The 12,278-nt window shown below is 50.4% G+C and overlaps 1 protein-coding gene across 1 annotated transcript in view; it reads right to left on the minus strand.

Annotated features, from left to right (window-relative positions):
* Window positions 1-3,603: 3,603 nt before the first annotated feature.
* Window positions 3,604-12,278, minus strand: part of MATN4 (matrilin 4) — a 10,509-nt gene continuing 1,834 nt past the window's right edge. Inside the window, exons 3-9 of the mRNA XM_015563190.1 lie at window positions 11,569-11,764; window positions 9,185-9,307; window positions 8,970-9,092; window positions 6,758-7,171; window positions 6,511-6,663; window positions 4,050-4,157; window positions 3,604-3,968 (exon numbers count right to left, since the gene is read on the minus strand). Coding sequence (XP_015418676.1) covers window positions 3,910-3,968; window positions 4,050-4,157; window positions 6,511-6,663; window positions 6,758-7,171; window positions 8,970-9,092; window positions 9,185-9,307; window positions 11,569-11,764 — 1,176 coding nt within the window. The 3' untranslated portion in view covers window positions 3,604-3,909. The remainder of the gene's footprint in view (window positions 3,969-4,049; window positions 4,158-6,510; window positions 6,664-6,757; window positions 7,172-8,969; window positions 9,093-9,184; window positions 9,308-11,568; window positions 11,765-12,278) is intronic.

Consider the following 12,278-nt stretch of genomic DNA (forward strand, 5'->3'; position numbering starts at 1 on the left):
CGAAAAAACCCTCCATGACGTCTTTGAATCTCTCTTCTGACTTTCTTTTCCTCTATCCAGAACTTGAGCTGTATGTATGTCACACCCTCATCTTTTTCCACATCCGTCTCTTCTTGTTTCATATCTACCAATTTTTATTTTATATCCTCCTCTTCTCTTTTAATGAATATTATTCTTTTTATTCTCTCCAGGGGCTTAAAATCCTTATTTCAAAGTTATTTTGGGGATTAGGCTATTTGTACTTAGTCTTTCATGAACTCGTCTCCTAATTGAGCTTTTTGGCTGTACTTTCAAGAGATCCTTAATCAAAATGTTCTCATATGCCTGGAACTCCCTTCCACTCACAATAATACTATTTTCTCTGTATTGATTTAAAAGTAAATTAATAGATCATAACAATTCAGCTATTATACCAAGATTCATGGGCACTTCTCGTAAGAACCATCACTCTGCCCCTCATCTCTTCCATACTTTGTGCTTTGCTTTTGTCTGCCCCTTAAGTTTCCTAATAAAAGTTTCTTTGAAAAAGTCCAAATTTGCCCCTGTTGAACTGAAGGATAAGTATGAAAGGGGCATACCTAGGATCAGGGACACTTGGGTTCAAATCCTAGCTTGGAAGCTCTGTGGCCATGGGCAACTGGCCTCTTTGAGAGTCACTTTTCCCTTCCATAGGCTGAGGGGCTTAAACAAGACAGCGCAGGTGCAAGGGACAGCATAATCCCTGGCACGCTGTAGGTGTTTCCTAACTGATGGTTTGCTTCTCTCCCCTTCTCACTATCTTGAGTCCAAAGAACCAGAAGAGTCGATAACTCTTGGAGAAACTGAGAAGGGCTGTGAGCTAGAATAGAAAGATAAAAGGCCAAAAATCAGGGAGAAACGGGAAGCCAGAGAACATAGAGAAAGCTGTAATTCAGAAAGGGAGTCAGGGGAACTGGCTGAGGTTGCAGGCCCTTCCTGCTCTTGGTTTTCCCATCTGGGACCACGCCTAACACACGTTACCAAGTAGAAGAAGCTAGCTCCAACCTGTGGAGGATAATGACCTTTTAAATATTCACATCTCCAGGGAACCAAGAGGGCTGAGCGCTGATCTTCCCTCTAGGAGATCTGGGCTCAAGAGTCCCCCAAGCCCGAGCCAGTTCGGCTCAGTGGATAGAGCATGGGACTGAGGACTAAAGGGTCCAGGGATCAATTCTGATCAAGGGCACATGCCCAAGTTGTGGGCTCGATCCCCAGTGGGGGGCATGCAGGAGGCAGCCAATCAATGATTCTCTCTCGTCATTGATGTTTCTATTTCGCTCTATCTCCCTTCCTTTCTGAAATCAATTTAAAAAAAGAGTCCCCCAAAATGTAAGTGCTCTGTGCCCAGTGTTATCAGCCTTTGGCCCCCAGGAGGCCCAGTGGCTCTGTGCCTTCTCTTGACCTAAGCTTTCTTGGCACTGCCACTCTCCTCCCCGCCTCCCCTCCCCCTTCTGTTACTTGGGTTCTTTCTGTTCTTGGGTTAATGAACTGATGAGTCCTTTGTAAGACTGCTATCCTTTGACGTAGAAGGGGTGTAAACAAAGAAGTTAGGGCTAGCTGCCCACGTGTGGGACATTCTTTCCTAACCAAAAGGCAAAAGGGGATAAGAGGAAAGGGAAATGAGAAATGAGGGGGGGGGGGTGGTGGGAGATGGGGAAGGAAGCCAGCACCTGTCAACAGGATACACAGTGGTAAGCAGTGGGGTTGGTCTGCAAATCCAGGAGTGTGTGCTCAATACCTATGGAACAGAAGCAGCCTCCAGCCTGGGGTGGTGGGTCGGCCAGAGTCGGGGAGGGGTCTGAACCGGGAAGAAGGCTTTATGGAGAAGGGCTGGCCTGGCCCTGACCTGTTTGGCTCAGTGGATAGAGCGTTGGACTGCAGACTGAAGGGTCCCAGGTTCGATTCTGGTCAAAGGCATGAACCTTGGTTGCGGGCACATCCCCAATAGGGGGTGTCCAGGAGGCAGCTGATTGATGTTTCTCTCTCATCAATGTTTCTATCTATCCCTCTCCCTTCCTCTCTGTAAAGAATCAATAAAATATATTTTTTTAAAAAGAAGAAGAAGAAGAAGGGCTGGCCTGGCTCCTTAGTCCCAGTGCCAGATGCCAAGTGTCTGATTTGGGACTCAACTCCAAATCAGAGCTTCAGGCGCCATCCAGTGGCTATTGAAGAAATTGCAGGACAAAAGAGCAGATGAGAAAAGAAACCCCAGAGAAGGCGGTCCGGGCCATCGCCAAAGGAGCGAGCTTTGCGCTCCTGGCCACCCCATCAGTTGGCGTCCTCAATCCAATCAGACTCCCCTAGGCTGCTGCCTGACCCAGGTGGGTTTCTCTCACTGTGTGATCTTGAGCAGGCAACTCTGCCCTCTAGCCCTGGTTCCCCAACTGTAAAATCAAGGTTTGGGGCAGATGAAGTCATAAGTCAGGCGCTGTGTCTTAGCACTTTAGCCCATCTGACCCTCAAGTCCAGGTAAGATCTCAGTCATCAATTATTCCGTCCCCACACACTCCAGTCACTCCTAACCACACACGTCCATGCTTCATTCACCTGTGAAATCCTCCTTGACCGGAAATCCTACTGAAATTCCAGCCACAGGATAAGGCTTGGCTGGAAGGTCTGCAAAATGGGGGTGATAAAGGCAATAATTCCTACCTCACAAGGTTTTTGTGAGGATAAAATGCCAGTACCTGCAAATCACTTAGAATAGTGCTCAGGACTAAATGCGTTAGCTGTCATTATAAGAATAATTAATAGCTACCATTGATGGAGAGGCATTCATTGTGCCAGGCACAATGCCAGATTCCTTAGAATATTTCCTCAGTTCTCACCATCACTCTTGGGGGTAACAATTTCAATCCCCATTGACAGATATGAGAACAAAGAGTAATTTGCGCACAATTACTCTAGGACTGGAAGCATTTTAATCTTTGCGTTTTCTTACATGCGCTTGGAAAATGGTACTGGTCTGTGCTCTGTACCACAGAGGGCTGGTTTTAGGGTTGTTGTTTTTGTGGTTTGTTTGTTTGTTTGTTTGTTTGTTTGTTTGTTTGAGGAGCAGAGGCAGAGAGTGTGGGGCACAGGTTGGGCAGGCAGGGGCCTGCTCTGCGCCGAGGTCCTGGCTGATACCCTCTCTTCTTCCTACCTAATGCAGGAGGGAGATGAAATCCAGGCGAAATTCACCTCTCCGCCCCCACCCCGTCCATTTAGGGGCTCAGTTACTGCCTTCTGCTTCCTCGCCAACTCCCCGCCCAGTTCCAGCAGCTTTTCCGTCAGGTTTGGGGGCACCACGAGATAGGTATGGCCAGAGAGCGAAGCGTTTGACCCGCTGCGGAATGGAGGGGGCGCAGACTTGCGCAGACCCCAGGGGTTCCCCTGGAGCCCCCTCCCTTCCCGCAGCCGGCAGAAGGAGCCGTCTGTTCTGGCTGAATAAACAAGGAGGGGGAAGCGGTGCCCAGGCCCCTGCCCCCCAGCCCGACCCCCGCACAAAGCGCCTTTCTCGGAGGAGACGCCACTCGGGCGCCGCAGGAGCGCACTCCGTCTGGCCTCCCCTCCCCCTGGCGGCGTAGCAAGACCCACAAACCGACCCCGAGGAAACCAGATTTTTTTTTTTAAGAAAAAGAAAACAAGCAAACAAAAAAAGAAATCCAACAAAGAACTGAGAGCAGAGAAGCAAGCGGCAGAGCGTGCGGACCCAGCACGCGTCCCCGGCCTCCGCAGTCAGGCTTGTGATCCGGGCGAGGCCAGCTCAGCGCTGGGAACCCGCCAGCCCCCGGTCCCCGACAGTCCGAGCCCAAGGGGCTCAGGCTCAGTCCCGCCCTGGCGCCCCGATGGCTCAAGAGGGGGCATTGTCCTTGGGGCCTCACCCCTGCCCGGTCCGGGCCACCGCGGGCTTCACATATGGGTGGCCAGCTGGTTCTCCAGATCCTCCAGGCGCGCCGTCAGCTGGGCGAGTGAGCGGTTAAGGAAACCGGCGGGGATCGCGGGGGTCCCGTCCCCTTCACTCCAGCCGGCGCCCCCAACTCAAAGGATATGGTTCTGAGTGAGACTCTCGAGCGCCCCCAGCGTGCGGCCCTGGAACTCCACGAGGCTTTCGCACTCACAGGGACTCCGAAGCTCTGTCCCGGCGCTGATGCCCTCCTCTGCCAGCCAGGGACAGAAAGTCAGGGGAATGAGAATCTGCAGGACCAGGGGTCCCTGGCCAAGGCCCTGTGCTCTGCGTCCACCCAGCCTGAGTGTATGGGCCTTGGGTTCAAACAGACCTGGGATGAGTCCAGCTACATACTAGTAGCTGTGAGATATTGGAAACCTCACTCAACCTTTCTAAGCCTCGTTTCCCCATCTGTAAAAAAGGATACGAGAAAATCTATTCATTGGCTGGTACTGAGGATTCTATCATTTGTGTGTGTGTATACACACCTTAGAAGAGTGTTTCTCAAAACTCGATGCTCAGAATCACCCGGAGATCTTCTTAAAATAAAATAGCGGCAAGAGTTCACAGCAGCCCTCTCCAAGTGAAACTTTATGCAGCGATGACACGTTCCATATCTGCCCTGTCCTGTGTGGTGGCCACAAGCCACGTGTGGCTATTTAACACCTGAAATATGGCTTTGTGTGACTACAGAACTAATTTTTTACTTTAATTGTAATTAATTTAAATTAAGTGGGCACATGTCGCTGGTGGCTACCTTATTGGGAGTGCAGATCCAGAGCACTGCCTGACACAGTAAATGCCTGACAGAGTATTTCAACTAGACCAGCGGTTCTCCAAGTGTCCCAGGACAGGAAGCATCAGCGTCATCTGGGAAGTTATTAGAAATGCAAATTATCAGGCTCTACCTGGATCAGAAACACTGCAGTTGGAGCCCAGCAATCTGTGTTTTAACTGAACCTCTAGGTGAGTCTGACGCAATAAGTGCCTTATAATTAAATTTGGCCCCCATTTTTCTTAGCTACGTAGAAAATAATGGTGAATTTGACAATGGATGGTACCTTGGATTCACTGACGTTCTGTAAACATGTGGCATTTTTAATGACAGCACAATGCCTGGGCCTCCAATAAAGAATTGCTGTTATGATTTTAAAGGTTACTTCTTAGTCTTGTATGCATCCTTAGCAAACTGCTGTATGTCATCCATTAATGGCCTTGGTGACTGTCCCACAAAGACTCCTAACTTTGCAGATGAGGAAATCCAGGTGGGGTGGGGAGGATCTGCCCAAAGTCATACAGCCAATTGGTGAAGGGCCTCAACTCCAGATCCCAGATTTCTCTTAGGATTCTAGAGCTGGAGACAACCTTGGGTAGCCAGCACCCTCCCCTGTTACAGGAGGGAAGTTGAGGTATGGGTGGGGATTAAGTGTCTTATCCAATATTACACTGTGTGGGACATGAGAGCCAGGACAGGAAGGGCCCTGAAGAAGCAGCTATCCGGTGCCTCCCCAGTGTGCTGGCTAATTATTAGAATTAGCATGGGGGCGTATGTGTGCATGTGTATATATGTATATGCATATACATATACACATATACGTATGTATCCACCTATATGTATGTATATACAGCTGGCCCTTGAACAAAGCAAGGATTAGAAACTGTGACCCACTGCATAGTTGAAAATCTGCAGATCACTTAAGTCAGCCCTCTGCATATTTGGATTTGTTGACCTATGAACAACATGGATTTGAACTGAGCAAGTCTACTTACAGGCATACATTTTATCCACATATAAGTGGACCCATGCAGTTCTATGTGTGTGTGTGTGTGTGAGAGAGAGAGAGAGAGAGAGAGAGAGAGACTTCCTAGGCCCAGCCTAGCTCTCCTGAACCTCGCTCTGGAGGTAGGGCCTGGAAATCTGAAAGAAGAGTCACATCTTAGGCCTGGGTTAGAGTCTAAAGAATCTATGGTAAAAACTACCCCCAAAAGCCCCTGTATAGCCTCTAAAGTACAGTTCGCAAGGTTCAACAGCTCTCGTCTCCTCCTTCACAGCATTTTTTCCGCTGAACACCATGAAGTACGGATTGCATTTATGGGCTACATTGTTCAAACGAAAATACATGGCTTTGTGTACTTGAAACACTCCGTCCTGCCACTTTGCTAAGTCTGTACAATTGAATTCCAAGTTAATGAACTATAGAAACGCTGGTTGGCATTCCTCTGAGAAATGTGCCCAAATCATTCTTAACACCCACTAGTTTTGGGGACAGGTCTAGCCTAGTCTAGTGCTTCTTAAACTTTAACATACATACAAACGCATTTGGTTCAAGTGCAAAATCTAATTCATTTGGCCTGGAGAGAGTTGGAAATGCTGCTGTTCTAACAAGCTCCCCAGTGAGGGCCCTGCCTGCCGCAGCCCCGGCCACACTTGGAGTAACAAGGCTATGTCTAGTGAGGCCCACGCCCTGGCTGTAACTCTAGGAGGGGATGGGGGTGAACAGTAAGGGGAGATATCAGAGGTTAGGCAAAGAGAGAAGGGGAGGGGCCGAGCCAGACGTGCTCACCCGGGCAGATGCTGCCTTTGAGATTCTCCAGCAGGTGTGTCATGGTGCTGAAGTCAGGGGAGTAGGACACGTGCAGGTCTGCGGGCTCGGAGGCGATCTGGCGCAGCTCCTCCTCCACCGCCTTGCCCACGCCCACGGCGTACATGACGATGCCTACGGAGGGCACAGGGGGCGCCCTAGACCTCAGGAAAGTCACCTCCCCGAGTCCAACCCAACCCCAGGCCAGCGCGCCTCGCGCCAAGCCCACCTTCCTCCTTGGCGCGCGCAGCCCACACTGAGATGTCATCCTGGGAGCGGCCATCGGTGAAGACCAGGCCCACGCGAGGTACATTGAGGACGCGGGGCCGCGCGCCCTGCGCCTCGGAGAAGCTGTGTTCCACCATGTGGCGCAGCGCCAGCCCAGTCATGGTACCGCGCTCCATGTACTCCACAGCCAGGACCGCCTGCTTCACCTCGGCCGCGGTGCCATAGCGGCCCAGAGGGAACTCTGTGCGCACTCGGCTGGAGAACTGCACCATCCCCACGCGCGTGCCCTCGGGGGACACGTCCAGGAAGTCCACGATCTGGTTCACAAAACGCTTCACCAGCTCGAAGTTCTGAGGGCGCACGCTCTTGGAGCCATCGACCAGCAGCACCAGATCCACGTGGCCCTCCCGGCACCCTAGGCAGTGAGGAGAAGGTCTTGGATGGAGAGACCAGGATCTTGGCTGGCAGCAGCCATCTACCCAGCTCGTCACTCACTCATTCTATAACAGGCACCATGTGTGAAGGCCTTCCGGGGCCAGGCACTGGCAGGATGTATTGTTATATTATTATCAGCATCGTTACCACCTCTGCCATTTATTGAGCGCTGAGCACAACAAACCAGGCAATATGCTAAAAGCATCTTAACAATAACAATAATAATACCCACAACTACAATCGTTAGTCTTTATTGATCATCTGCTATGTACCAGACAGAATCCTAAACACTTTACCAGTATTAACAATATGAAATAAAAACAAAAACATTATTATTTGACAGCTTACTGTGTGTCAGGCACTGGGCTAGGAGCTTTATATGTTGTTTCTCAGTCTTCCCAATAACCTTGGGGATTATCCCCATTTTCTGTAACTCGAGGCTCTGAAGTATAAAGTGTTTTGCTCTGGATTCCATAGCCAGGATTTGAAACTAGGTCTGTCTGGCCCCCAAACCCATGCTCCTAAGCACTCTGCAATGTTGACTCCCCTGTTCTGAGCCAGGGACTTTGCTAGTCCTGAAGGTGTTTCAACAATAAATGTAACATAATCCTGGTCCATAAGGAAATTAGGACAGAGCAGAGCAGTCAGACGTGCCCTATGTTACAGCGGAGAGCCTGAGGTAAGAATAATTCATTCTTCCTGACTTGGTGAGGAAGGCTGCATGGAGGTGGTGACATTTGACTTGGTCTTCAAAGAAGAGTGGGACTTCTCCAAGGCATGGAGGGACATTCTAGATGGCGGGGGCAGAATATGCCCAGGCATGGAAGTTCTTGACACATTTGGGGAAAGACAGGCCAGTCTGGCTAAAGTGTTCAAGTGTGGCAGGAGACAGGCTTATGGAGTTGGCTGAAGCTAGACTGTGATGAGCTAAGGCAGTCGTTTCAAAAATGGGACCACAACCCACAGTAAAAACAACAACAACCATAATAATACATCATGATGTACTACATATGCTCAATTAAAATTACGTTTCATGAAATATTCATTCTTTCTACATGCTGTAAACTCTATTTTTTCTTTCTTTCGTGTTAATAGTGGTTGTAACTCCCTAATTTGATTTCATTATCCACGAATGTGGTTGTACCCCGCATCTGAAAAACTCAGGGGTAAGGCATTTGATCTTTATTCTGTAGGCACTGGTGAGCCACAGATCACTTTTGAGCGAGGGAAGAATGTGATCAAATACAGGAGTGGGCAAAAGTAGGTTATAGTTGTTTGTATGGAAAATAATACAATAATCAACAAATAATAATACAAGAATAAACTTTGTGTTTCACGTACTCACAACTGTAATCTTACTTTTGCCCACCCATGTATGTATTTTTAAAAAATTAACCTTGGCCGGCCAGTGTTGCTCAGTGGTTGAGGGTCGATCGATGAACCGGGAGGTCACCATTCCATTCCTAGTCAGGGCACATGCCTGGGTTGTGGGCTCAATCCCTAGTACAGGGCGTGCAGGAGGCAGCCAATCAATAATTCTCTCTCATCATTGATGTTTCTATCACTCTCTCTAAAATCAATAAGAATATATTGGCAACAGGGTAAAGAATTGAAGAGAAAGAGATAGAGGAAGGGTATGGCACACCCTCCAATGCCATCACCACCACCTACACTCACACTTTCACACCACACCCACACCAAAGTCAAGGGTGCTCAGAACGTGAGCAGTGGGGCAGGGACGGACAGTGTCCCCTCCCACCCATAACTCCTTAACTCACGGTTGCAGCTCTTGCCATCTGCCTGGAGCTGCCGTCCATCAGGGCACAGGCAGCGGTAGGTGAGGCCGTCGCTCACACACTGGAACTCACATCCATGGTCTACGCCATTACAAAGGTCCTGAGCTGGAAGGAGAGACAGGTGAGGATAAGTCAGGGTGGACTCCACTAGCTAAGACCCTTTGCCCCTCTGCCCAAGGCAGGAGACCCCTCCTCACCATGACAGCTCCTCCCATCAGGTAGCAACTCGTGGCCTTCTCTGCAGCGGCACCTTGGCCCACCAAGGGTGCTAACACACTCATGCTGGCAGCTGTGGTTCCCAAAGCTGCAGTGATCAATGACTGGTGGGAAGGGAAAGGCAGTAAGATATCGCTTCTGACTGGAGCCATTAGAGACCTCAATCCAGGGTGCTAATGTGTGCGAGGGGGGGCGGGAAAGAGGGGTGTCGCTCAACCCTGCAGCTCCTCTGGTCCTGCTGGAGTACAAAGCCAGCCCTGAATCAACAGAAATAGGAACCTGGGGAACTGACACAGTGGTGCTCACAGCCATGCGTTTCTTCCGTGCACAGGCCAATGGCTGAGGAAGAGGGGAGGCTGGCAGATACTTTGGGGGCTGCACTTCTCAGCCCTGACAGCACAGCTTTTAAAAAATACCCACGCCCCAAGCAGCTGGCATGGCTCAGTGGCCGAGTGTGTCACCCTATGAACCAGGAGGTCGATTCATGGTCAGGGCACATGCCCAGGTTGCAGGCTTGATTTCCAGTGTGGGGTGTGCAGGAGGCAGCTGATCAATGATTCTCTCTCATCATGGATGTTTCTATCTCTCTATATCTCTCCCTTTCCCTACTTCTGATGCCTGTACTGCAATTCCCAACTATCCTGATTTAATTAACCTGGGGTGGTAACCAGGCAACCTTGATTCCTATATGCACAGGCCTCCTTGCTCTGGGCCAGGTGGCCCTACCAGCTCAAGACCCAGATGCATCCCGGAGTGCACCTTACTAAGCCAGGATTAAGACCGAGAATCCACAGCTGTGGAAGACAGGGCCCCTGCCCTGAAGATGCTCACTGACTAATGCAGAAGGACTAGATCCTGACACTTCACCCGTCTGAGCCCCCATTTCCCCACCTGCAAAATGAGGAAACAATGGAAGAGAGCCATTGCTATTTACAACTTCCTTCTGGGGAAGGTGAGCTATTGCCCTGCTGCGTATCTTGATGGCTTAGATGCGCAAAGATGGCCTGGCGCTGCACTGGGGAATAAGGGCTGGAGAGAGGCGAGTTATCCTGCATTTAAAAAAAAGTGAGAATTTGGGGTTTCTAGAAAAGAGGGGGAAGTGGAGAGAGGAAGAAGAAGAACAAGACAAATGGTGTGAAGATGAGTGGCTGGGTGGGTTGAGAATGCCAGTAAAAAAAATCCCTTGCAGTGGGTGACCGAGGGCTTTCAGGGTCAAGGGTGCTTAGTATTCAATTATGTATAAAATGGATGTTTCAGGGGACATCTGTAATACTTTCAGCAATAAAGATTTTTGAAAAAGGATGTTTCCTTTGGTGTGTGTACTGGTATGTTTGGCTTTACTGAGATGTAATTCACACCTGTGTCCACCCCATCTTTAGTGAAATGGGCATATGCACGCACTTACAAGTACACACACATGTCGTTGTGTGCACAAGTGTGTGAACCAAGGAAGAGGCTGATTTATGCGCACGGAACAAGTACAGCATGTGTGGGGTTGAGAAATTGAGAGAGGAGCCATAAACTGATTGAATTCTGCAGAAGCTCAGAGTGGGAGTGTGCCACAGAATGTAAGCACTTGGGGAATTCCCGGAGATCTGGGCGGGGGTGCGGGGGGAGGAGTGGGATGTTCATGGGTCATCACATGGGGTATCAAACCAGTTTTGTCCAAGTTCTAGAAACAAGAAACCCCCAGCGGACATTATGGGGATCACATGACCTCATTTTCCAGGTTGTGGCGAGGTTGGGAGATAATGTATGCAGTGCTCCAAGCACAATGTCTGATATTAACTTGGCACTCAGCACATGGTATCTGTCATTAAGATGAAAGGAGTGGACACAGATACACATGAAAAAGAAAGTCCCAATTGTACAAGCAAAGGCATTGTGTGGCGTGGCTTTTCCGGAGGCAAAAAAAAAGAACCCGGCCTTGAAAGATTTGCAGGTGCAGGGAGGAGCAGGAAGCAAGCCCAGGTGAGCAGCCCAGGTGAGATGCAGAAGCAGTAATGACAGCATGTACGTGGCAGGGGAGGTGGTGTATGGCGACCATAAGTGAAGACTCCAACAGTGTCTAAGTTACAGAAACTGTAAAGACGTGCCTGTGAGAAGACACAAACACATTTGGGAGGTGTACTGGAGCCAGACAGGAGACGGGAGGATGCAGAAAGCACACTTAATTGCGGGGTCACGGTTCTTAGCTGTGGTCACATCAAGGACTTGTGTGGCTCCAGGCATGCCTGCCCTTTCTCAGACCTATAAAGCGAGGGAGCCGGACTTTACTTCCAAAGACCTTTCCCGCATTGGGCTGATGCCGGGGCAATGGGGGGCCTCGGAAGGCTCAGGATGGCAGGGCCGGAATAGTTCTCACCCAAACAGCCCTTGTGATCTGCAGCTAGCTGGTAGCCGGGGTTGCAGGTGCAGTGGAAGGTGCCGGGGGAGCTGACACATTGGTGCTGGCAGCCGTGTCCCCCCTCAGCACACAGGTTCTTTCCTGAGGACACACAAGAGTAGAACAGCAAGGGACAGATGGGCAGAGCCCTCCAACAGGAGACAGCTGGGCGGGATCAAAGGCAGGAACCATGATCAGGTTTGGACTTAGGTGGGATATGACTCACTCGAGAAGGGCCGATCTGAGTGGGAAGGAAGGCTTCGGAAAGAACAGGGCCTGTTCCCAGCCCCTGTGAATAGGCTCAGAAGAGGGAGGCTGGGCTATCTGTGTAATGGGCCGGGGCAGGACTGTGCAGGTAGAGAAGCGGAGAGGCGCTGAATCCAGGTGGGCGGAGTCACCCAGGTGTGACGCAAACAGCTCGATCAGCTTGGAGGAGGAGCTAAGGTGCGAGCGGGCAGGGCCATGCCCATGAGGGCGAGACATGACTCTTTGGAGTGGGTACCGGGCCCTCATCTTTGAGGGGCAGCGCTTCCAGTGTTGAGGGGCGGTGTTGGAGTTGGTAAACCACAGCTCAGCCCACTTGGAGAGTGCGCCAAACGTTGCTCCTGGTGGGTGAAGCCTAAGCAAAAGTGGCCAGAGCTGGCCTGTGACACAGGGTGGCTGCGTGGCTGCGTGGCTGCGTGGCTGCG

The sequence above is a fragment of the Myotis davidii genome, unplaced genomic scaffold (assembly GCF_000327345.1).
Source record: "Myotis davidii unplaced genomic scaffold, ASM32734v1 scaffold4152, whole genome shotgun sequence".
Lineage (NCBI taxonomy): Eukaryota > Metazoa > Chordata > Mammalia > Chiroptera > Vespertilionidae > Myotis > Myotis davidii.